This window comes from Emys orbicularis, chromosome 11 (assembly GCF_028017835.1).
Source record: "Emys orbicularis isolate rEmyOrb1 chromosome 11, rEmyOrb1.hap1, whole genome shotgun sequence".
In the NCBI taxonomy this organism is placed as follows: domain Eukaryota; kingdom Metazoa; phylum Chordata; order Testudines; family Emydidae; genus Emys; species Emys orbicularis.
The window spans coordinates 69545503-69571689 of record NC_088693.1 but is presented as its reverse complement, the minus strand read 5'-3'; the positions used below and the strand labels follow the sequence as shown (position 1 = coordinate 69571689).

The 26187-nt window shown below is 48.4% G+C and overlaps 1 protein-coding gene across 1 annotated transcript in view; it reads left to right on the top strand.

The window, feature by feature from the left end:
- The first annotated feature begins 1662 nt into the window (after positions 1–1662).
- The window catches only part of MLPH (melanophilin), a 65155-nt gene continuing 40630 nt past the window's right edge, over positions 1663–26187 (top strand). Inside the window, exons 1-5 of the mRNA XM_065413415.1 lie at positions 1663–1772; positions 14170–14391; positions 15958–16094; positions 21983–22021; positions 23982–24076. Of these exons, the coding sequence (XP_065269487.1) occupies positions 1663–1772; positions 14170–14391; positions 15958–16094; positions 21983–22021; positions 23982–24076 (603 nt within the window). The remainder of the gene's footprint in view (positions 1773–14169; positions 14392–15957; positions 16095–21982; positions 22022–23981; positions 24077–26187) is intronic.

Sequence of the window (26187 nt, the reverse complement as noted above, 5' to 3'; positions counted from 1 at the left end):
TTTCAGGCCCAAATCTGGTTGATGTTAGTCCATCTGTTGCCCCCAAATGAATTGATAGACTGAATTACTCTTCCTCTTGCCTGGCAGATGAAATACAGTAGCTAACTAGCTGTGTCAAGGAATTTCCAGCCTGGACTGTAGGAGACTATCTGAAATGGAGGTGACATGGGTAGAACTCATTTTGGGTGATGGCCTATGTTGAGAGCATGGTTTCAGCAGATAGAACTTCTCATCCTGGCAGAATTTTGTACCTCTTTAGTGTGTCTTCCTCTTGGCTTAAATACCTGGGGGGGGGAGCGGGGAAGCATGTAAAGTAATGTTTGCTCCTACAAAGGAAGAAAACCGATTCCTCTGGCTACCCACAGTACTTGCTCAAGGAGAGAGCCCCACTCGGTGATAGAGAAATGTTTTATTAAGTGAATGAGAATCAAGGGTGATAATTAGGCCTGTTGTGGCAATCAGATTATTTTAGGTGTTGTCCTGCACCCTGTGGCTTGTACTGTGTATTAGGGCTCTTGTTAATAACAACTAGAGATTTAAACCTTCTGCCTTTCAGTAATCACATGCATGCAACAAAACCAGACTTGTCTTTTAAGTTATGGTGGCGACATTAGTGAATTCATGGTGACAATATTAATGTTACGATGACCCTGTTAAATAAGTTGCAACCAAAATATGCTTGGCTTCCGTACAAAGCTGGGACCAAATCAGATGAGAGAGAGAAACAAGCCAACGAACCGGAAGAGGGGGAAGCTGTTCTGTGACAGTTGGGTGTAGTAGGTGTTTGTAGAGTGCTTGCATCAGGACAAAGCTGGCACCCTCTTTGAGGAAGTTCGGGTCAGGCTAAAGACCGGGGAGCTGTAGTTGACATCAGTTTGACAGGCAAAACTTCTCCCGGCAGGGAGACACCAACAGGCAGGGACATCCAGGACCACATGGCCTGAGGGCTGATTGGCTTGATACCCATTCGCCCTGCGGTTTAGTGTAGAAAATAAGGAAAGGAGAGGCAAGAAGTTGACAAAAGCCACCTTGCTCCCCTTGGAGTCCATGGGGAGGACATTTTTTTTTCATCCTATAGCTGCCATGGCAAGCAGAGAAGATTCTAGAAGTCCTGTCACCCCAACCCCTCACAAACATCAGGCCTTGACTTGTTTGGGAAATGTTTAAGATTTGTATAGTTCAGGTACACTTTGTAAACAGCCTGTTTAATAAGCATTATTAATAAGCATTTTACTCTCCAAATGAAGGCCTCAATTGCATCAGGCTCTCTCGGTATGACTCTGGGCAAAGGGATCGAGCCTTCCCCTAATTCCAAGGAAGCTGTCCATAGGCCTTAGACCACTACAGTGTCGCTCTCTGAAGGCAGGCTGTGTCAGCAAGTGATTTTCATTGCCACAACTGGCCACCCATTGTACACAACGTCACCTCACATACCAAACCATTGGAATGAACCAGCTCATACGGATGTTGACAGAGGTGGAGTAAGTTCCTTCCCTCTGTCAATATGAAATACCTCCCAGGAGATGCATGAGCATGTGCCTTGTCTGACAAAGAACATGACAATGTCTCTTTGACTGTAGACTGGCTCTTGTATAAACATACTGACTTAATTCTTATTGCTCTCATTGTTGTTTAGATCCCCTGACACAACTGCTTGCCAAGATGGGACGGAAACTGGATCTTTCCAAGCTAACAGATGAAGAGGCCAAGCACGTTTGGGAGGTGGTTCAACGGGACTTTGATCTGCGGAAGAAAGAGGAAGAAAGATTGGAGTGAGTACATGCTTTAAGCACACTTCAAGGCTTTGATGACTCACAGAAGGAAATAGCAGGCTCAGATCCCTGAGGTCTCTTTTAACATGAGAACAGTCAAAGCCAACGGTTTGAAAATCTGGGCAAGAAAAAATAGTTTGGGCAAAGCCAATAGGAGAAAGGAGCAGCCCATTTTATTAACCTAGTAGTCCACTGCATTTGGTTATAGTCTGAAGGGGAGGCTCCAGCTACTCAGCTGGTACAAATCAACATAGCTCCATCAGGATCAATCACTGATTTTAAATCAGTGGAGCTACACCAATTTTTGCCAGCTAAGTATCTGACCTGAAGTGCAGTACCCTCACCCCAGAAATGTCATGGGCCAAAGTCTGGTTTCAAAGATGCCCGGCTTTCAGTGTATGGAACAAAGTACGGAATTTGGCTCCATTGCTGCCAATAAAACTTAACAACAGCAGAGTAAATTCAAATACCTGCATGGTTCTCGTGTGTGGGCAGTTAGCAAAAGAGCTAGCTAAAAATAGGTCAACATTTATAACATTTTGATCTCTTCTTCATTAAAATTGGAACTTTGGCACCTAAATTGGATGAAATTTCTAATCTGAGAGATTTTGCCCAGCTGTGTTCTATAGTATGTATTATTCATCTCAATCCTGAAAAATATATGGTGGGAAAGTTCACTGTACTAGCTTTGAACAGCAGAAATGTCCAGTTCTGGGTTGAACAGAGGGGTGACCAAATACTTAGTTTTATGTGAACTAGTTATTTCATCCTCTGTGTGATGCTGAACTTCTGCTGACCTTGTTGGCACTGAACTGGTGAACCAGCAGAGGAGATTGAAACTGACAAATCACTATCCTCTGACGTGCTCTGGGGGTAGGAAGCTCATTGATTTCGGTCCTTTGGCTCAAAAGAATGGAATAACGAGTGACAGTCCCATGCCTATATGCACATACTATACGCATGAGCCACCCTGCTTTGTATGTGGCGGATGTCCCCAGCGAAAAACCCAGGGCCAAATGCAGTCTTTGCATAATTAGATACAACTGTGATGGCTTTAAAAAGGAGTTGTATTGACTTAAGCTGAATTTGGTCCTTTGTGACAACCTGCTGGGGTTTGTAGTTTCTCTTTGACAAAGGGGACGTTTAAAAACAGAAAAAATAATAATCCCTAACAGTAATGGGAGTCTCCAGAACCAACATCCGAGCATCTTACCCATGGCCACTGAAGGGTCCCCACTACCAGCAGCCGCTTCCTGGACAGTGTCTAGTCTCAGAATAGACTTCAGAGCACCTGAGCTCTTGCAGATCAGGAAGTAAAGTCCAGTGTTTCAGGCACTAGCCTAGGACTTTAGAGACCTGAGTTCAGTTCCCGGCGCTGGCACGGACTTCTTGTATGCCCACGGGCAAGTCTCTGTCTCTATGTGCCTCTCTTTCCCGCCTGTACAGTGGGGATAATTGCACTGCCCGGTCTCTCAGGAGTGTTGGGAGGGTAAATACACTAACGATATTGATGCCCCAAGAGCAGACCCCCTTCTAACCCAATGCACCAACAGCAGTAAATAGCGAATGGGCAGGACCAATGCGCCCCACACACATCCCTGAAATGAGCTCAGATTCACAAAACGCGTGGAGTTTGAATAGGGAAATGCCATGTGCGTGGGAGGCAGAGATTGTTACTCTGAATGGTTTTTTTTTTTTTTTTTTTTTTTCCCCCCCCTACAAGATCCTCTATGCGTTACATGGTCCCAAAGCCTGTGCCATGTTAATTATGCAGCTTGGCAAGCAACGACAAGGGCGTTAAAGTAACATAGTTACCTGGAAAGAGACAGGAAAGACTAATTCTGTCCTGGGGAGGGAATTGTTTATACTGTACACTGAGGTAAGAGGGCGAAGCAGCTCCACCATGAATCATAACTGTGGATGACTTCCTGGAGATTCCATTTGCATTGACTCCTTTATAGTGTCTATAACCATAAAACATGTTCCCGTGCCCACGGTGAGCTGACTTCCCGGCAGTTCAGGAGGGCCAGGGAGGAGTGAATTTATAGTGCCCATGGCAACCGGGAACAACTAACGCCTGCTAGATGCTGACATACCTTCAAGTTTCCCCGCAGCTCTGCCAACGGGTCTCCCTCCAGACCGACAAACTCCCAGTGAGCCTCTCCTGAGCAGAAATGGCCAATTACACTGCTGGACAAACTTGCTCCTGCTATGCCAGGCCCTTTAAATAGTCCCTTTAAATGCTTAGAGTCGGTGAGTTTGATTCAGTTTGGCAGGGAGCAGCGTTTTTTTCTTTCTGGTCACTGGTCCTGAAAACATTTTTGTACCAATTCACCAGCTAAACAAAAGTCTCTCCCATGTGATTTCAAAAGAAGCTACCTTGCCAAATGCTAAGGCTAGACAGGAATGTTTTAGATCATTTGATGGCTGGGAGCACGAGCTTGCAGGGCCTAGAAACCAGTTGGTTTCTATCGCTAACGTGTTTTTTTTGTTGTTGTTTTTTTAATCAGTTCCTCCTTTTTTACCCTGTTCCACAATGTAAGACCTACAAGGGTCAGCCAATGCAATGAACCCTTTATGCTGCCTGGTCACCAGGGGGGTGAGACCAGGAGGTTGAGTGTTTTGAACGCTGGCGGGTAGGGACAAGGCACCTGCCAGGGCTACAAACGAATGCTTTATACTCAAGCACACCGCTCCTTTCTGCCTCTGGTTTAAGGTTGGGCCTTACAATGAAGTTCTTGCCCTTACCATCTTTCTTTCCTTCACGTTGATTCCATCCTGGCTCCCACAAACAAGCTAATGTGTCCTCCATAGTCAGCATTGAGTTGCTGGAGACTTGTCTACGTGTGGTCCCTACAAAATCGCCCGGCCTGCCTGTGGCTGTTCATAGTGGTGGACCAGGACCCCACTGATGTAGAAGGTACCAGGCAATCCTGCAGAATGGGCATTTGATGGGGTGTATAAACGCTATCCTGCCACAGCCACGAAGGGGTTAAAAGACACAGTAGCTACCTCCTCAGCTGTGGCTGATTGGCAGACCAGCACTAGCTGGGTTAAGAGCCTGCAGACCAGAAGGGGGTGGCCAGGGAATCGGGGGGGCGGGGGGGGCTTTGCATCAAATGCAAGGAAGCAGCTGGAACCCCCCGAGACGAAGCTCTGAAATAAGTCACTCTGCAAAAGCAGCTGGAGGCCCCTGAAGGTAGGAGGTGGCCCAGGGAAGCAGCAGTGAGTCTGAGGGAGCAGACCTTAGCTGCTCCGTATGGGGTCCCTGGACTGAAACCCTTGCCAGCCACCAGCAGAAGGGCGGTAAAAGCCCTGCAGATGCAAGGGGAGAAGGACCATTGTGTCCAGGGTGGGCTGCAGACCTGCCAGAAGGTCATTAGACTGTTTTGTTTGTTGAACTCTCCTACCCCCGAAGAGGTGGGGACTGCAAGTGACCTGGCCGGAGGACTGAGTCATGAGAAGGGGCAAGTCACCCCAGGCTTGGAGGGCCTGTCAATGGGGGAGACCCCAGAATCAAGAGGCTGCTGCATCTTGCCTGGCCATGAGGGGATGTACCAGCCACTGCCTGATCTTTCCACAGGGGGAGAGCCCTCCAGATCTGCTTAGCTGGCCCTGGAGCCTGGCTGGCTTGTATAGGTCCCTGGGGCTCCATGCTGAGCTGTGGGGATCACAAGGGCTAGATTGTGCCTTGAGGCATAGCCCTGATTGGAATGGGGCATATAAGATGCATCACCCTAGGCCTAGCACCACAAGCCACTGCACTTCAGAGACACCCCTCTGAGGCACAATCCCTACTTCTCCCTTGCTGGAGCTGAGGGGTTGTAATTTGCTGTTGGCCTGTACCAGCGGCAGATAAGGACAGCAATGCACTAGCCTCGCTGTGCTGGCTGGTGCATGGTGTGTCTTGAGCGGGAGCCAAGGCGTTGTCCATCCCTGCCCATCCACCTGCTTTGGTGGCTGCACTACGCTGGCTGGGGAACATCCAACGTTCCTCCCATACCCACCCCCCGGCTTAGGTGGGTAAGTGCCTTACCTGCTTTACCATGAGTGCCCAGATCCTAGGTCCATGCACCCCGTTCTGGGGTACAGCAGTAATTCTCCTTCCTCTGTGCAGACTTGTAGCCCAAGTGACAGTCTAGCCCCTGGCCATTTACAGTGTGTGGAGCTGGCTTCAGCCCACAGATGTTCTACCGCAGTGGTGAAGAACCTGCTATCTGAACGGCAGAGGTGTTTGCGTGTATGGACGCAGAGCAGGGAGACGGCTCGCTCCGGCCACGCTCGGAGGGGCAGCTCGAATGGTGTGGTGTTGAAAATGTTCTGTCAGACTCCATTGAACAGGTTGCATGCCATAAAGGTTTCACATGACCTCTGCTATGTCCATTATTACTAAGGTTCATAATGTGGGCTGGGCTGGTCTAAGCCACAGATCTGACAGGCTGTAGAAATGGGCAGAACCAAGGGAGGGGTTGACTTTGGATATTTTTCAGAACCTCCTCGCGCAGGTTTTGGTTTTGCAAAGTGAAACCCCAACCCGAGGGGTGTTTTGGATCCAAACTAGAGCATAAGAAAAGGTGCCTGTTTTGTCCGATGTGCAGGTGCTTTGGATAAATAGTGCTGGGGCATTTTGCCCATTTATAATACAGAGCTCTGGTTTAAGTCAACACAGCCACCCTGGCGTCAGTGTGATCAGAATCCGTTCCTAGCAGTGCAGTCAGGTGTAGGGTGAGTTATGTAAAGAGCTGCACGAAAGAAGCCATTTGCAGCGCACAACAAACCTGACTGGTTCCACCGAACCCATCAACAGAGCTACATGCCCCTGAGCACAAACGTCTGTTAACTATTTACATATACACACAGCACGCTCCTAACAAGCTGAGCTCAAATAACTACCCCCGCCCGGGTTGGAAGCACTTGGCCTCTACCTTACAGTGGACTTGATGCCTGCCCGTCTCCTAGCATGTTGCACACCCTGGTGTGTAGGAGTTACGGTGACCAGATGTCCTGATTTTATAGGGACAGGCCTGATATTTGGGGCTTTTTTTTCTTATGTAGGCTCCTATTACCCCCCACCCCCGTCCCGATTTTTCACACTTGCTGTCTGGTCACTCTAGTAGGAGTGCCCCCATGCAACCTTGTACAGCACCACTTACAACAATGGGGGAAGTGGTGTGACCGGCGTTATTGCTGGAGCAAGTTCACCATTTTCTCTCACCATCAGTGCCTCCTTCCCCACAGACCTGTCTGTGATAGCCTTACCCCTAACTGGAGAGACAGTAGCATCCTCTCCATGAACCTCCTACCCCTCTCTCTGCTAGCCTGCCCCCAATGGGATGGCTACAGATGTTCTTGCAGGCTGGACAGCCTCCTCCGTCAGTGACCATCGTGCTTCTCTGCCGATCTGTCAACATCACCCTGGGGCCCGAGAGTGGGAAACACCACGATGTGCCCGAGCACCACAGAAAGCGTGCGCAAAGGATTCAAGAAACCGCTCCAGAACCGCTGCACCATCCACTGTGTCTCACTATTTTTTTTTTGTAATGCCCTACAGAGAGGAATCCTTGGCAGAATCCAAGGTGGTCCTTTTTATTAGTCAATATTCTTCTTCATAGAAGCGTTCATTTTTAGCACCATGTCTTGGCAGTAGAGCGGCAGCAGAGTATTAAAGTAGCACCAAGCAAGATCAGGGGGCTCTGTTGTGTGTACAGAACACATGGTAAGTGACTGTCCCTGCCCTAAAGAGCTTACAATCTAAATAGACGGCCCAAGGGTGGGAAGAAGGGAGTGGTGTTGTTCCCATTTTACAGATGGGGAAAGTGAGGCACGGAGAAACCAAATGACTTTTTTCCAAGGTCACTAAAGGCATATCTACATTGCAATTAAAAAAACTGCAGCACCGAGACTCAGCGCAGGGGTCAGCTGACTTAGGCTCACAGGGCTACAACTTGCAGTGGAGATGTTTGGGTTTAGGCCAGAACCCGGGTTCTGAGACCTTGTGGGATCTCAGAGCCCAGGCTCCAGCCTGAGCCAGAACACCTACAGTGCAGTTTTTATCCTCCCAGCCCAAGCCCCACATACCTCAGTCAGCTGACCCGGGCCAGCCATGGCTGTGCTATGGGTCTTTTAGCAGTGTAGACGTACCCACAGGCAGTGTGTGGTAGAGTTAGGAATTGAACCCACGTCTTCTGAGTCAGTTCAGTGCCTTCTCTTTTAGAGCTGGGTGAAATTTTTCAATCAAAACTTTAGGCAAAAAATGCGGATTTGGTGATACCAAACCACTTTACCAATGGGAGTCCATTTGCCAAATAGTTTCAGTTAAAAAAAAAATTCCAGAATAATTAAAACATTTTGTTTGAACATTTTCAAAAGGAAATGTTTTGATTTTTATATTCAAAATGAGTTTTTGTGGTGACATTTCCTTTAATTTTATTTTTAGAAAATTAAAGAATGTTAAGGGCTCAAAATCTAAAGGTTTCATTGAACCTGACATTTTTTCAATTTTGCTTAATTTTTTTTTAACAGTTTTTTCTCCTGATTTTTTTTGTTGTAATTCACAATGCACCAAAAACTCCATTATTCACACAGCTTTCATGCTCATCCATATATAGCAAAATCCCAATCTCCCTCACTACTGTTCCCCCGAATGAGCAGTTTTTCTCAGCTTGTGTGTGTGCTTGTTACTGGATCAGAATCTCGACTCACCATTGCTGCAAATCCAGATAACTCTCAAGATTTCAAAGGAAATGCTTCAGATCTACAGACCCTTGATTGTGTTGTTTAGATTTTCAAACTGACTATGAATGTTGTCCTCTCGGTCTTATGTTACCTTGAGTTGGTTGCTCAGTTCATTCATGCCAGTTACATAGTTTAATTTAACATCAGGTCATTGTACGAGAAGAAAGCTATATGACTGCACACCTCGATCATTAGCGACTGCAAGGGACAGATTCTGATCTCCATTACCACCTGGATAAATTCAGAGTAGCTCCCTTGAGGTGAATGGAATTGCCCGGCTTTGTGCCGGTGTTAATCAGGCCCATAGATTCTATCCTGCATTCTCATAAGAACGGCCATACTGGGTCAGACCAAATGTCCATCCAGCCCAGTATCCTGTCTACCAACAGTGGCCAATGCCAGGTGCCCCAGAGTGAGTGAACCTAACAGGTAATGATCAAGTGATCTGTCTCCTGCCATCCATCTCCGCCCTCTGACAAACAGGTTAGGGACAAGTATCAGGGGCGTATATAATGCCTGCATCTGTAACTTTCACTCTATGCATCTGAAGAAGTGAGGTTTTTACCCACGAAAGCTTATGCCCAAATAAATCTGTTAGTCTTTAAGGTGCCACCAGACTCCTTGTTGTTTAGGTTAGGGACACCATGCCTTACCCATCCTGGCTAATAGCCATTAATGGACTTAACCTCCATGAATTTATCTAGTTCTCTTTTAAACCCTGTTGTAGTCCTAGCCTTCACAACCTCCTTAGGCAAGAAGTTCCACAGCTTGACTGTGCGCTGTGTGAAGAACTTCCTTTTATTTGTTTTAAACCAGCTGCCTATTAATTTAATTTGGTGGCCCCTAGTTCTTATATTATGGGAACAAGTAAATAACTTTTCCTTATTCACTTTCTCCACACCACTCATGATTTTATATACCTCTATCATATCCCCCCTTAGTCTCCTCTTTTCTAAGCTGAAAAGTCCTAGCCTCTTTAATTTCTCATCGTATGGGACCCATTCCAAACCCCTAATCATTTTAGTTGCCCTTCTCTGAACCTTTTCTAATGCCAGTATATCTTTTTTTGAGATGAAGAGACCACATCTGTATGCAGTATTCAAGATGTGGGCATACCATGGATTTATATAAGGGCAATAAGATATTCTCCGTCTTATTCTCTATCCTTTTTTGAATGATTCCTAACATCCTGTTTGCTTTTTTAACTGCCGCTGCACACTGCGTGGACGTCTTCAGGGAACTGATTAGTTGTAGCTAAATTAGCCCCCATTATATTGTATGTATAGCTGGGGTTATTTTTTCCAATGTGCATTACTTTACATTTATCCACATTACATTTCATTTGCCATTTTGTTGCCCAATCACTTAGTTTTGTGAGATCTTTTTGAAGTTCTTCACAGTCTGCTTTGGTCTTAACTAGCTTGAGCAGTTTAGTATCGTCTGCAAACTTTGCCACCTTACTGTTTACCCCTTTCTCCAGATCATTTATGAATAAGTTGAATAGGACTGGTCCTAGGACTGACCCTTGGGGAACACCACTAGTTACCCCTCTCCATTCTGAGCCTCTCTGGAAGCACAGCCTGGGAAGATGGGGGCAAAGGTGTTCTGAGGAAAGTCTGAAGACAGCAGGGAATGGTTTGCTCTTTGGTGTAGCTTAGAGCAGCCCAGCTACTGTTCTCGTTTATGCCCAGGCTGGAACAGGCTCAAGGGAACCATTTGCAATCCAGAATAGCTAGATCTCACCCCGCCCTCCCAGCTGCCATCCCCTCGGTGTTCTTCTATACCGGGGAATGGTATGCCAGCCCTACGCCGCCCAGCAAACCATCCCATCTGCAACAGGTATTCCACCACGGGGATATCCGGCTGTTTTCTGGAATGCCACTGTGGGTTTGGACCTCAATCTGCTAGAGGCTTTCCCGGTAATTCCATAACAGCCCATGCCAGCCACACCTTCGCTTACTCATTCTGCAGGGAATTTAGTAACAAAAGAGCTGGCTGCGATCCCGACTATTGAAAAGAATAAACAAAGGCCACGTGGTTCCTCTGGGTTTTAAATTGGTTCAGCTGAGACCTGTTATCTCCTTGGCAGGGGTAGGGAGGAACTGGCAGGCTTTGAAAACAGGAAAAACTGGTCTAGTGAAAGTTTCTGATCCTCAAGTACACAGTGGGAAAGTTCATCGGGCACAGCACAGAGCGAACATTATTAGTTAACGTTTCTATTGGGGTATTACGTAGGTTGGGCCCCCTTGCGCTAGGTGCTGGACAAACATAAAAAAGGACAATCCCTACTCCAAAGAGCAATTCTCAGAATGCAGGAGGGGGGCTGCCTGGGGCGCACAGTTTGTAGCTACGTAGCCAGAGACTCCTATTCCGCTTAGCCTGCTGAGTTCTTTCATTCCATAACCCAAACGGCCAACCGGAGCGCACACATACCTGCTGCTCTTCGGCTGGGATTAAGAATGAGGGTCTGTCTTGGGCACCGACGTCCCTGCCAAAAACCACCTTTGGAAAGGGCTAAAAACCAGCCCTCTTTCCGAAAGCAGTTTTTAGAAAGTTGTTTGTAAAGCCAGAGCCCTCGATTTGTGTCATAACCACAGGTAAATGTGCTGCTTAACAGAGACACCGTGGAGAGATATTTGGTTTACTAAATATAAAGGGGTTGGGCCTGAGTGGCCTCTCACGCTGATTTTACTCCTGTATGTGCCAGCTAGCGTCAAATAGCATAGCTTCACCAACGTCAGTGTGTAACTGAGAGCCGGATTTGGTCCCTTGACAGCAACTTCTTTATAAAAGCGTTTTGCTCCCAGAAGCCGCGAAAGCCAGGGCTTTCCCGAATGAGCAAGCGAGACTGGGAATTCAATTATGTAGACAAAAGGTGGCTGCTGGGGTACTTGTATAAGTCATCCTCAGTGATGAACAACTTATTGCTACTGTAAACATCTCATGGCCGGAAGCGCCAATGGAAATGCATGGAGCCGGCTCACGCTGGGCCAGATTCACAGCTGATATAAACCGGCATAGCTCCATTCAAGTAAATGGAGCTGTGCTGATTTACACTGTCAGAATCTGGCCCCAGGTGACACTTAGTACCCATCCTCCTGTAAAATCTTATGCACGGGCTTCTGATGGGAGAATTCCCACAGATCCTGCCCTGCGTGCTTCCTCAGGCACAGGGCCGGCTCCAGGCACCAGCGAACGAAGCAGGTGCTTGGGGCGGCCAACAGAAAGGAGCGGCACGTCCGGGTCTTCGGCGGTGGGTCCCTCAGTCTCTCTCGGAGCGAAGGGCCCGCCGCCGAATTGCCGCCGAGGAACGAAGCAGTGCGGTTGAGCTGCCGCCGAAGTGCCGCCGATCGCGGCTTTTTTTTCTTTTTCTTTGCTTTTTTTTTTTTTTTTTCCCCCTTCGCCACTTGGGGCGGCACAACCCTGGGATCTTCCCGTCCGTTCCACTACCACCCAATATTGAAAAATGTTCATGAAATCGAATGGTGTCTTCTTTTCTTATGAACTGGCTTTGTTGACCTGGCATTTTAACCTTCCTGTTAGTGGGTCATATTGACACCCATTTATTAACCCCTTGATAAAAGCATTGCAATGGTGTACAGCTAGTGTGGCTACTCTGGACGCAGCTAAATCTTGTGAGAACAGCTGAGCTACTGAGGTTTCTAGTCCATGTGGAACAGCCGTGTTAACTGTGTTCAGGAAGGGGCGGCTTTCCAGCCCTGCCTAGATGGAAAACAAGCCTTCAAGGACCCTTCCTACAAATCAAACATTATGCTTCTTAATCATAACCCAAAAGGCAAACAAGCTGTGGTATGTACTAGCTAACGCACTGCGCTGAGAACAAATAGAAATCCTTCAGGTATTGCCGCAGATCCTCCATTAGGACACTATTCTTGCTCAGCTGATTTGGAATGTGTGTTTTAGCCAACCCTGACTGCTGCTTGAAACGCAGGCTACACGGAGCACTTCCTGCGTTGAGGAGTGCCCGTTGTCCAGACCGGGTAGCATATCCTAAAAGCAAATGAAATGTTTGCCTCACAATAGACTCTTTCTGCTAACAAAGTTCCAGCCAAGATTGCTTTCAAAGCGCGCTCTGTATTAGACAGCCGTTCATGGGATTGTCATGAACGCTCACGTGGTTGCTTTTTTCGTAACTGACACATGCTGTTCTGAGACCTTTCTACCTTTTTTAAACTGTAGTTGTTTCATGGATTTTAGTACTGCAGGACTGTGGAATGGGCCCCAAAACTGCAAGAACTGATAGTGAAATCTTGGTTCCCTACCATGTTAATTGTAAATAGAGCACTTTCCAGTGAAGACATATGTATTCAAACAGCTCCTCTTCTTCTAGGTAACAGGTCTGTACTGATGATGTCCAAAACCCCAATTCACAGCCAAACTCCTATGAAAATAACCTACTCGTGTAGCTCCTAAGGGGCAGTGGGGAGAATTGAAAAGCCGAAACAAATTATGATTATTTTATTATTGTGTATATTATTTGTATAATCATCGTGCCTAGATTCCCTATTCATGAACCAGGACCCCATTGTCCTAGGTGCTCTATAGATCGCCAACAAAAAGTCCCCAAAGACTTACAATCTGCATATAAGACGAGACCACAGATGGTAGAGACAGATCTGGGAGTACAAGTAAACAACAACGAGGCAATAGTGATCAACACATTTAGGCTGTGGTCTAGAGTTATTGGGCCAGATCCTCAGTGTAAGCGTCATTGAAGTTCTAAGCATCTGCTCCTGCGGCTTTTAATTCCACAGTGGAACCTAAGCCCAACAGGTCTGTTTTGTGGTTTTGGAATCAGTCAAAATCTTGTGAGAACAGCTGATCTACTGAGGTTTTTACTGTTTACAACCAAAATCTTCCAGGGCTACCTGGCAGGATTTCAGCAAAGCTGAACCATACAGCCCGTTTGGCCTTGAACCCAAGCCCTAGCCTAAACCTAATCTGGATCCAGATCCAAACACTGTCTCTTTGGCCCAGCTGTGCTGTTTTCTAATACTTGTTTCATTAGTGATAACAGAGCAGAGTTTCAACAAGCCATGGGGCTTGGAAAATACTAGTCGAGAGTGATTTATAAATGTCATGGAGCTTGTCATGTGGAAGGATGCAGAGCTAAATGAAATTATATTTGGTCAAAGTCACACAGGATAAACAAATCCATTAATGGGCCAGATTTCATGCTTGGATACACTGATGAAAATCCAGAGTGTCACCATTGCTTTCAGTGGTGTACAGTAGAAAGGTAGTCTAGCCTAATGGATAGAGCACTACACTGGGATTCTGGAGACCTGGGTTCTTTCTATTCCTGGCTCGTCCACTGGCCTGCTGGGTGACTTGGGGTAAGTCACCTGTCTCCCTGTATGCCTCAGTTTCCCCATCTGTAAAATGAGGATAACAATTCTGACCCCCTTTGTAAAGCACTTTGAGTTCTGCAGATGAAAAGTGCTGTGTGATAGCAGGGGATGATCACTCCAGATTTACAGCAGCGTAATTCAGAGCAGAGCCGGTGTTGGTGTGCTTAATGATTACTGTTGAGTCAGCTGGTCTCCCAGCTGATAGTCCTCAGGGCTGCTTCCAGACTCAACCCATGGAGCGTCGCCATGTCTGTTCCTCGTTTCCTGACATCCGTGTCTGGCTTTTATAGGGACCTGAAATGCAAGATTGAAAAAGAGGGCACCAAGAGGGAGCTCTTGTCCAACCAGTCCCATCTCAACGAGACCCACTGCGTCCACTGCCTGCAGCCCTTCAAGTTCCTGGTGAACAGCAAGCGCCAGTGCTTGGACTGCCACTTCTACACCTGCAAGAACTGCAGCCGCTACCACAAAAAGGAGCAAGCCTGGATCTGCGACCCTTGCCGCTTATCCAGGTAGAAGGACAGGGAGCAGCAGCCCTGCGGACGAAGGGGTTTCACAGTGGAATGGGGCTGGAGATGAGAGGCAGAGTGGCCTAGGGGGCATGTCCTAAGCAAGACAGGAGATCTAGGTTCTATTTCCAACTTTGCCACTAGCCTAATGGCTGGCCTGCATCGCTCTGTGCCTCAGTTTCCCCATCTGTACAATGGGGTTCATAATACTGTGAAGTGTTTTGAAATCTACATATGAATGATGCTCCATAGGAGCTAGGCACTATTATTATGAGTAACCCCAAAGGTTAGGCAAAGTAAAGCCATGGTCAAGGACCACAAAGGATCTCACGTGCAAGTTCCCTCTCCAAAGAGTTTTGATGTTGTAGTTGCTGGGCAGTGCCTGTTATTTTCAGGTCACTTTCCTGGGCCCCCGCTACACCTTCTGGGTGTCTAGTAGCAGAGAGCACAGCCTCGCAGTGACCCACTGCCGCTCTCGGCACCTTTCCCCCTGTGGGGGAGAGAACAGGGGTAATGATCCCTCGGGCAGCCCTGGACCACGTTCTGACCTAAAGACGGGCACGGGAACTGTCACTGCCGTATTGGCAAAGAAAAGGGGTGAGGAGTCATTCGAGTGCAGCACAGACAGCTCTGTTAGGCCTTAAAGGCTCTGGCTGGAGTTGGACGCTGAACAGGACCTCTCTGCCCCAGGAGGAGATGGTGCCACATCCCTGTCTCTTCCCCTCCCCCTCGTCTGGAGCAACATGCCCCTCTTCTCCCAGGGTGCATGGAGGGAATGAACCTTGCACTCCCCAGGCGTAGGGACTCGGATGGTGACGTCCTTGCCTGAGATGCCCTATACAAGGAAGCTCCTTGTAGTCTCAGCACACAGTCTGAAACCGGAGGCACTGCTGTCTGGGGGCAGCTGAGTGGAAGGGATTGTCACCCCGGGCGTGGGCTCTCGGAAGCAGTGTCAGTACTCTGGGCCCGAGCATAGAATGGGCCCCTTCGTGATCTTGTCTTCTGGAACAGGCTGTCAGACCCTTCCGCTGCACACAGCCAGCGTTTCCATTGATGACGAGTCAGAGAGAGGTTAGACCATTAGCGTTGGGGGAGCAAATAGTGACCAAAAGCCAAAACAACTCCAGACACCCACCACATTTGTACTGGAGGCAGGGGGCCTTTTTATTAAGGTTGAAACTCCAGGTAACATACCACCCCCCTGAAAGCACGGCACTTTAACCAGTGTGAAAATCCCTTTTGCGGTTACACTTATATGTTGTGGATGCTCCAGAGAGATGGGGACATAAAGAGACATCTGAGGCTCCAGGTCCAATATTGTTTACTGGCTCTAAGTGGAAAGAAGGATACGTATGTGTGTGGACGGTAGAACAGTAGGGAAATAAACCCGACATCTTGCCTCTCTCTGTGTCTTCCATTGGGGCCCAATCCAACAACCACTAAGCTAAAGTCAGCGAGAGTCCTTCCACTGACTTGGATGGATCGGATCAGACATTGGCCAATGAAAGCACGACCACTCTGGCTCGTGTCTGTAATTTACCGCCTCTCTCTCTCTTTCTCTTTGGGCAGGATTGTGAAGGTTGGCTCCCTGGAGTGGTATTATGAACACGTGAGATCCCGTTTCAAGCGGTTTGGAAGTGCTAAAGTGATGCGGTCTCTCTATGGCAGGCTACAGCATGGGCAGAAAATGAATCCAACGTTGCTAGGTATGGCAAAGGGCTGCACTCCTTTTGATCTGCCTCGCATGCTTATTCAACTAATGCTTGAGCAACTGTAACAGACACACCTGGGTGTGGTGTTCTGTCCCATCTAGTGGCACTGAGACCGCTTAGAGAGAGAGAGAAAATGAGTCTGCTCTATAGCCTTAGCTAAGAGCCATGTAGCACTTAGCTCATGCAGTAGAGGCTCATGTATTTAGCTCCAGAGGTCCTAGGTTCAATCCCGCCTGCTGATGACCAGGGTCTGTTGGTGTTACATGACCCTTTGAAGATATACAATGCAGATACATAAGAATGGCCATACTGGTCAGACCAATGGCCTATCTATCCCAATATCCTGTCTTCCAACACTGGCTGGTGTCAGAGGCAATACACAGAACAGGGCAATTATTGAATATCATCTAGTCCTAGTACCTGGCAGTCAGAGGCTTACATGCTAGTAATAGTACTTTTAATAATATAATACCAATTAATGCTAAGTTACTGGTAAATTTTGCTGTTAGTAAATGAGACAAAGATTCAGTTAATTACGATTCACTTAATTATCTGCTCTGCCACAGATTTCCTGAGTAACCTCTGGCAAGTCTTTTAATCTTTCTGTGCTTCAGTTCACCAGCTTCAAAATTTGGATTGTCTCAAATGGGGACTCAAACTGACTAGGTAAAATGTATCCCTGGTGTAACTCCATTGATACCAGGGATGAATGTGGACGTGTGTGTGTGTGTGTGTGTGGTGTACATGTGTGTATGTATATATATGCTGTGCATCTATATACAAAAAATATACAAATATGGTGCTTTTATATCTGTATTCGCACTGTTGTTTAAAATATCTCTAAGCCTGTAAGTGAGGGCCAGATTCCAGCCTCTTTGCACTGCCAGAGCAGCACGCAGGGACACTAAAACTGCCCTAAAAGGGCAGCTGAGAATTCTCCTAGGTTGGAACAGCTACCATAGCTGTCTCCTCCATAGGCGGCGAGTTATATGGGACCGTGGTGCCTGTGCTCCACCAATATTCAGGAATGTGGGCCCGGCCTCACCAATGTTTGGGCTTATATTTTCAAAGCTGTCCTGTCCATAGGACGGACTGGGGCAACCGCTCCGGGCCCCACACTTTGGGGGGCCCTGCACTTCAGGGGGATGGCCTGGGGGGTTAGCAGGGCAGCAAATGACCCGGCCCCAGCCCGCCCCGCTCTGCTACGCCCCGCCCCACCTCTTCCTGCCCCTTCTCCTCCCCGCCCCCACTCCACCCCTTCCCCCACATCCCGCCTCTTTCCGGCTTCCTCCCACTCCCCCAAGTGACACCGGGCGCCGGCAGGGAGGAGCGGGGCGGGCTGGGGCCGGGTCACTCGCTGCTGGTGGTGACAGCCCCCCACTAGCCCCCCAGGCCGCCCTGGACCCCACGTCCCTCTGAAGGACTGGACCCTCAAAGCGCAGGACCTGAGGCGGTTCCCCCAGTCTATCCTATGGACGGGACAGCTCTGCTTGGACCTGTTCTGGGCACCACCAAAAATTATACAAACCTGGTGCCCGTGGTCTCCTCTGAACCCGAGACAGAGATGTGTCGGGGGCAGGGCTGGAGTGCGCTGTGATTTGGTGAGCCCGGTCAGTGTAGTGACCCCGAGGGGCTTATTTCAAGCCAATGGAAGCTAAAGCAGCCCTCAGGTCATTCAGACTCGCTCTAGTTTGGCCCCCAACCAGTTGCAGGGACGGGGTTGAATTCACCTCCCCCCCATCCCAATCTCCTCTGTGCCATGCTCTGCTCCAGAGCAGCAGAGGAGTTAGTCCTGAACCAACATTTATGCTTCCTAATACAAAGCAAACCAAGGAGCACGGCTGCTTTTAAATAATTGACGACAGCCGAGCGAGGGCAGTTTACACGAGTTGAAGAGCTGGCCCTTGGTTTCTCCTCCACCCCTGTTTTCTGCACACTGATAAATGTTTGTATACTGACTTGCCAGTAGGTGGCAGCGTTGGACAGCTTTAAAGACTGACATCACTGTTGCCAAAGCCTTTGGAACAGGTCTTTGTTCAGGGAAAGCCCCTGGCGGGCTGGGCTGGTTTGTTTACCTACCGTGTCCACAGGTTCTGCTGATTGCGGCTCCCACTGGCCGCGGTTCGCCGCTCCAGGCCAATGGGAGCTGCAGGAAGCGGCGCGGGCCGCGGGATGTGCTGGCTGCCCTTCCCGCAGCTCCCATTGGCCTGGAGCAGTGAACCGCGGCCAGTGGGAGCCGCGATCGGCCGAACCTGCGGACGCGGCAGGTAAACAAACCGGCCCGGCCTGCCAGGGGCTTTCCCTGCACAAGCAGCAGCCCTAGTTTGAGAACCACTGGTCTATGGTGAGATCAGGGGTGGGGGAATTCTTTTCCCACTGTGAGGTCCCAGCAAATAGTTTGCACTAATGCCATAGGTGTACATTGATTAAGCCTGTATATCCTTATTCTTTTCCCAAGTCCACTAGTTCATAGAAATACAATTAGAAGCCCATGGTGTAGATAGTATTTAGTATGAAATTAAAATGATTGCTGGATCTAATTTGCACATTTCTCCACAGTATACTGAAAGAGTAAAGAGCATTGAGGTGTTTAGCTTAAAACAAAACAAAGGGAATACTGAAATAAGAATGAAGGATAATAATTTGCTTAGTCTTTTTTCATCACAGAAAGGCTAGTAATTTTTTATCAATTAAAAAATACAGGTAAATTGGAAGGCTCCCTTCACGGAGTTAATCTTCTTATAATAACTAGCATTTACTACAGGCAATGTGATAGAATATGATTTATGATTTGTGCAGCACCCTGTCATCCACCTGAGTCCTAGATTCTGCAGGGAATTTAACTTTAAGTACATGTGTTTAGCCCCATTGAAACTTAACCTTTGGCATTTGCTTAATTATATTGGGGAATCGGGGTCTTAACTGGTTGTTAATGTCGTCCTAAAAATGCCCATGCCGTGCTTGGCCATGCAGTCCGATACAGCCCACCCCGATATATTTATCTGCCCTCCTTTCCATCCCTGCATCCCTTGAAAAACATGGGGAAATGGATGAGCTTTGCAGCATGTCAGGAGCTTCAGAAGCCCTCAGACCAAGTGGGGAAGTGAATTGGACAGCCGAGGACTGTGCCCTAAGCGCTCTGCCGCCACCAGCCAGCTGTGGATGGCCTGGTTAGCTCTGTCTCATGCCTTGGCTCCTTGCAATTGCACACGCATCACACAGTCTTTCAGTCAAGGCCCAAACCATTCCGAGCTTCGCTGGTCTCCAGCGCCTGCAGCCTCACGGTGAAATCACTTTGCAGGCAGCACTGATCAGGGCACAGGTGTCGTGGGCTCACTCCGTGGAGTGTTGCTTTACAAGCAAGCAGCCACTTTCTGCCCCAGCTGCAGTTTCTCGGTGGTGGTAAGGCAGAGCCTTGTGTAGAGCATGGTACTGTAACCCAGCCTGGAGGTGGCAAGGGCAGCGATAACTGTGGCATGGGCAGCAGCCGAAAGAAAAGGACACAATGGTATAAGAACATAAGAACTGCCCTACTGGGTCAGATCAAAGGTCAATCTAGCCCAGTATCCTGTCTTCTGACAGTGGCCAGTGCCAGATGCTTCAGAGGGAATGAACAGAACAGGTAATCATCAAGTGATCCATCCCCTGTCGCTCATTCCCAGCTTCTGGCAAACAGAGGCTAGGGACAGCTTTCCTGCCCATCCTGGCTAATAGCCATTGATGGACCTATCCTCCATGAATTTATCTAGTTCTCTTTGTTATGGTCTTGGCCTTCACAATATCCTTGGGCAAGGAGTTCCACAGGTTGACTGTGTGTTGTGTGAAGAAATACTTCCTTTTGTTTTAAACCTGTTGCCTATTAATTTCATTTGGTGACCCCTAGTTCATGTCTTATGAGTAAATAACACTTCCTTATTTACTTTCTCCACAGAAGTCATGATTTTATAGACCTCTATCATATCCACACTTACTTGTCTCTTTTCCAAGCTGAAAAGTCACAGTCTTACTAATCTCTCCTCACATGGAAGCTGTTCCATACCCCTAATCATTTTTGTTGCCCTTTTCTGAACCTTTTCCTATTCCAATATATCTTTTTTGAGATGGGGCAACTACATCTGTACACAGGGCCGGCTCCAGGCACCAGCTTACCAAGCAGGTGCTTGGGGCGGCCACACCAGAGAGGGGCGGCACATCCGGCTCTTCGGCGGCAATTCGGCAGTGGGTCCCTCACTCCCGCTCCGAGCGAAGGACCTCCTGCCGAAGTGCCACAGATCGCGATCGCGGCTTTTTTGTTTGTTTGTTTGTTTTTTGTTTTGCGTGGGGGGGGGTGGCTGCTTGGGGCGGCAAAAACCCTGGAGCCGGCCCTGTCTGTACACAGTTTTCAAGATGTGGGCATATCATGGAGTTATATAGCGGCAACATGATATTTTCTGTCCTATTTTCTATCCCCTTCTTAATTATTCCCAGCATTCTGTTTACTTTTTTGACTGCCGCTGCACATTGAGTGGATGTTTTCAGAGAACTATCCACAATGACTCCAAGATCTCTTTCTTAAGTGGTAACAGCTCATTTAGACCCCATCATTTTATATGTATAGTTGGGATTATGCTTTCCAATATGCATTACTTTGCATTTATCAACATTAAATTTCATCTACCATTTTGTTGCCCAGTCACCCAGCACTCTTAGCAACCACTGCTAACTGGCCAGCTGGCCAACGGCGCCCCCTAGCTGTGAGCCTAGTAATAAATGGCAAGCATACCCCGCAGTCAAGCAATATATCCTCTTGGTCACTTCCATCTGTTACTTCCCTTTGGTTTAAGCATTCTTGTTCTTTTCCTGGCTGAGTCTCTGCTTGGATATTAGGAAAAACTATTTCACTAGGAGGGTGGTGAAGCACTGGAATGGGTTATTAGGGAGGTGGTGGAATCTCCTTCCTTAGAGGTTTTTAAGGTCAGGCTTGACAAAGCCCTGGCTGGGATGATTTAGTTGGGGATTGGTCCTGCTTTGAGCATGGGGTTGGACCAAATGACCTCCTGAGGTCCCTTCTAACCCTGATATTCTATGATTCTAGCTGTCCCTCATGCATGCCCCACTGTGTGTTAGGTGCTGGCTAAGATACTGAGCACCCTGAACCAGCTGGCTTAGGTGGGTGTCATGCATATTATAGTCCATGCCTACTTGCTCTGACTGGCTCCATAGACATGCTGGACAGGAAGGGGTAATGGAATGCAGTCTGGTGCAAACTTGGCATGAGCAGAAGAGCAGCGATCCAACTATGCCCTCTCTGAGCTCTTGGGAGGAAGTAGCAGAGCCACTCAAGTGTTCCCATATGTGCCCCAGGAGTATCTGCAGACATGGTGCCACATTCATGCCTGCTGTCCTGGATCGTGACCCAGATCCCATTGAAGTCAATGAGAGTCTTTCCATGGATTCCACTGGGAGGTGACTCAGTCCCGTGATGATGATGAATGAATCCCAGTGGAATAGGACCTTTGCCTTACGTTATCCTAAGGCCTGACACTGAGAAGTGCCGATCACCCACAACTCCCTAGTCAGGCTATTAAATAAGGTAACAAAACCAACTGCGTGTTCGTTGCAGGAGAGCACTGTGCACATGTTGGTGCCGAATACATGACGTGTGAACTAGCTGCACTAAGCCTCTTTGTGACTCTAGAGCACACGGAAAAATCTCACTGATTCTGAGTCTAGTTGTGACTCCAAACTCACGGTCCAGTTTTTTAAATTTGCTTTACTGGTTGTGCCTTGAGAATTCTAGAGAGCAGACTCTAGCTCCTGCTACGCGTGGTTCTGGAAGTTGCTTTGTGTAACATACCCGGAGAAAGTGTTTATTTTCCCCCTCCATTTTCCTTTGTACTTAGGTCTTCATGGCAGAGTTTACAGCTTGCCAGACATCAACAGTAAGTCCGTTTTTTTTAATGCCGTTTAAAGGAAATTGTAGTAGCGGGCTGGTCTGATCGCTCAGTGCAGTACTAATGGAGGTCCCCAAATCTTCTGCTTCCCGGGTCCTCTTGGTTCCTGTAAGCCCAGCCTGTTGTTGTATACTTCGGAACAGTGTATATCAGGAGGGGCGTTGGAAAACTGGAATCTCCATAATGTTGATCCTTTTTCACTCTAACAAATTCATGCCTGTTCTGAGACTTCTGTTTTTCAGATTTAAGCTCTGATTCAGCGCTGCTCTTAATTACATGCTTATCTTTAAGCACAGGAGTGCCTTTCTGAATCTGGGCCTTCATAATGTCATAACTGGGGGGTTCTTGCCAGAGATAATCAAAACTTCTCCCATTCCTATGAATGGGCATTTTGTCCATCTCGGGTTTGGCTAAAGGGCTCTCTGGGAATGGTACTGTTTGGGGTTGTGAATTATCTATGCTTGCAAAAGCAGTGTTGACTCCCATTGAGATCAATGGAGCTACTCCTTACAGTAGTATCAGGTCTGGAAATCAAGGGTTGTGATCCATTAATATAGAAGGATGAAGAGGTCTGGATTTTCTCTTGATTGTCCCTGCCATAAGGGGGCAGGTGAGAATCAGGAGCAAAACTATATTGGGCTGGAGTTGGAGGTAAGGATAAGCAAATCTAAACTGAACTGATGTGATTTACACTTTAGAGTCATTAGCTTAGACTCAGTGAGGTTCTCTCAGACTCAGACTCACACCAATCTCCTGTTATGTAATTTAACCATCACCTCTGAATTTGGCCTAGTGAGTCCATGTTGGTGTATCTTATACATCAGAGAGCTGGAAGATGGCTCTGCAGCAGGAAGAGCAACTAGTGAGAGGATATAAGATGATATAAGTTTTTATAAGAAGATAAGGGTTGTGAACCACGGCCTCGTACACCACTGTCATCAAGACACATCACATCTGGGACCGTCAGCTCCAGGAACGCTGGCCTATATCTCTTGAGCTAAAGGAGACTTCCTTTTGCTGTAGTAGGGTGACATAGCGTATATTCCTTGGATCAGCCACTAGAGGGAGACATGATCACACACTAAGGCCAGGTCTACACTAACCCCCCCACTTCGGACTAAGGTACGCAAATTCAGCTACGTTAATAACGTAGCTGAATTCGAAGTACCTTAGTCCGAATTTACCGCGGTCCAGACGCGGCAGGAAGGCTCCCCGGTCGATGCTGCGTACTCCGCTCGCCGAGCTGGAGTACCAGCGTCGAAGGCGAGCACTTCCGGGATCGATCCGGGATCGATTTATCGCGTCTTAACCAGACGCGATAAATCGAACTCAGAAAACCGATTGCTTACATCCGGACCCGGATGTAAGTGAAGACGTACCCTAAGGCAGTGTGTTAAGAAAGCATGGGCCCATGAGCACCCAAAGCATGGGCCCATGAGCACCTCTTGAGGCCAATGACTCCAATAGGAGCAGGAGCTGGCTCCAAGAGGCGTTATAAGAGGAACACCAGTATGGGCCCATCGGGTTGCCATCTCCGAGATACATTGGCTTCCCCACCCTCCAGCACCACCAACAAAAAGGGTCCCAGTGCCGACCATGGCTAACGGTTACTGAAATGTTCTAGAGAACCATTGTACGTACACACATGCACACACAACATAACGCAATAAATGTATTTTTATATTTAACTGTCCCAAGTAGAAAAAACAACCAATTAAATCTTTTCACCAGCAGCTGTGGCAGTAAGAAAACCAGCCAGGCTGGTTGAAAACCAGCCAGGCTGGTTAAAAACCAGCCAAGTGGCAACCCAAGGGTACCCAACAGACAATGTTCCTTCAGCCACGCGATGGCTGGGATGCTGCAGCCAGCCACTCTGAAATCTCACCCCTGAGTGGTGCTGGAGCTGCCAAGCCCTTGATGCACACCGTTTTCTTGTGCTCCCTCCCAGGTGAGTGCCAGCTGCGTGCCAGCGGCGGGGTGCGCAGTGACAGCGATGATGAAGACGACCTCGTGGATGGCGCCGAAGCTGAGCACTACACTAGGGTGAGCATTTACCTCTGTGGACGTGCCATGCCTCGTTCCGCGTGCTTCCGTGTGGACTGTGCTCTTCCCTGCTCTGGGCTTTCTTAGCTGGTGGGGGGGCTTTCTCTGCAGCACTCCGCAGGGGGTTCCGTTGCCTTGGTTTTCTGATACAAACCTATCTGCCTATGTCGCCAATGTAAATGCTGTCAAGAAAGTGCTGGACTCCCGCCCTCTGGAAATCAGGCCCCTTTGTGGTGTCAAGGTCCCAGAAATTGATGCTCCCAAAATCACTAGCCCCTTTTGACCAGGTTTCTTTCCCCCTGATTAATATGAGCATCCTGGTTCTCTCAGAGTGACACACTGTGACGGGGTGGGGGGGGCCGTCCAGTGCAGGGTGAGTGCACCCCATCCCTCAAGCTGCCTTCTGCCTCTAGGCAGTGAGGCCTAAGGGTTCAAGTCTACTGACTGGCTCTTGCTATAGGGCTGTAAGGCCTAGCAGTCAGTCACTAGCAATGCCCTGACTCCCAGGGCAGTGGGGCCTAGCGGCCAGAGTCAGTAACAATACCGGACTCCCAGGGCAGTTAAATTGAGTGGCCAGAGTCAATAGGGTTGGGCCGCCTCCCAGAGGTGCGGCAGCCAGGGTAGGAAGACCTGGGCCCTCCCTGCTCCACCGGGTCTCAACCCAGGGCCCTGGTAGTGGCAAGTGGGCTCGCCACTTAGCGGGGATCCGCCAGAACCATGCCGACTGCTGTAGGAACAATGGCTAGTCCCTCCCTGGGCTACTTCCTACCGTGACTTCTGCAGTCCTGATCTAGACGTCTTTGGGATCTCCGGTCTCCTCGGGTTGTGCTGAGCCCAGGGGCTCTGACCTCCAAGTGGTGCCCTCAGGTACCTGGGCGTCTGCGTGAGTCTCGGTGTCTCCGGCTCCCACAGTCCGGGGCTTCCGCAGCTCCCAGGCTGGAGCCTGCAGCATATGTCCTTCCTCTCCAGTGACTAGACCAGACTGAACTGGGCTGCTCCTTCTTATACTGGTGCTACACCGTGAGCATGCCCAGTTTGGACAGGGGGGCGTGGCTTCCTCCTCCCACAGTGAGGAGTTAGTTAACCCTTCCCCGTCCAGTGCAGGGTGAGTGCACCCCGTCACACACACCAACCACCTTTTTCTAAATAGGAAGGAACAGTGGCCTAGAGGGCAGAGCACTAGACTGAGACCTGGGTTCTAGTCCTGGGCTTGCTGGGTGACCTGCTGCAGGTCACTTTGGCCCTCTGTGCCTCATTTTCCCTCTTTGTAAAATGAGAATAATAATATTGACCCTCCTTTATACAGCGCTTTTCAGATGAAAAGCCTTACGTGTGAGCTAGGTGTTGTTAAATAGATTCTAAATGTCACATTTCATTGTCTGCCTTGTCATGCTATAGGTCAGCCTCTTAGCCAACTTCATTACCACATCCATTTGTTACATCATTGGCATTATCTGGGGAGGTAATTGTTTCTTTCAGTTGGTCTCCTGGAAATGCAGTCACTTCATTTCAATCTAACCTATTAAAGATACGTGCTATCCTTCCCCAGAACTATGTCTACACTACGGCCCTTACGGGGGCACAGCTGTAAGGTCTCCTATGTAGCCACTCTATGCCTGCGGGAGAGAGCTCTCCCATCAGCATAATTAAACTCCCCCATCCCCATGAGCGGCAGTAGCTGTGTCAGCAGCAAAGCATCTCCCTCCAACATAGCGCTGTTCATACCGGCGCTTCTGTCGGTGAAACTTATGGCGGTCAAGGGTGTGTTTTTTCACACCCCTGACGGCCAAAAGTTTTACCAACAAAAGTGTAGACATAGTCTTAGTTTGGTAAAGTCTCTCTTAAGGGGGCATAAGCATCAGACAGTGAAGTGTAACATTCCACACAGGCTAAATAAATTTGATCTAATTGCAAAGCTGCAAGGGGCATTTTAAGGAGCGGAGGTGGCAGTGCCTCCTAGCTGTGGCTATCTCTGAATGATTCCCTGGCTGAAAAGGGGGACGCCTGTTTGAGGATTCCACAGCAGCTGTTGGAATTCTCTGTGAAATTTGAGCCAAGCTCACTTCCCCATAACTCCTCAATGAACCTCCAGTTGAGTTTCTCCTCCACAG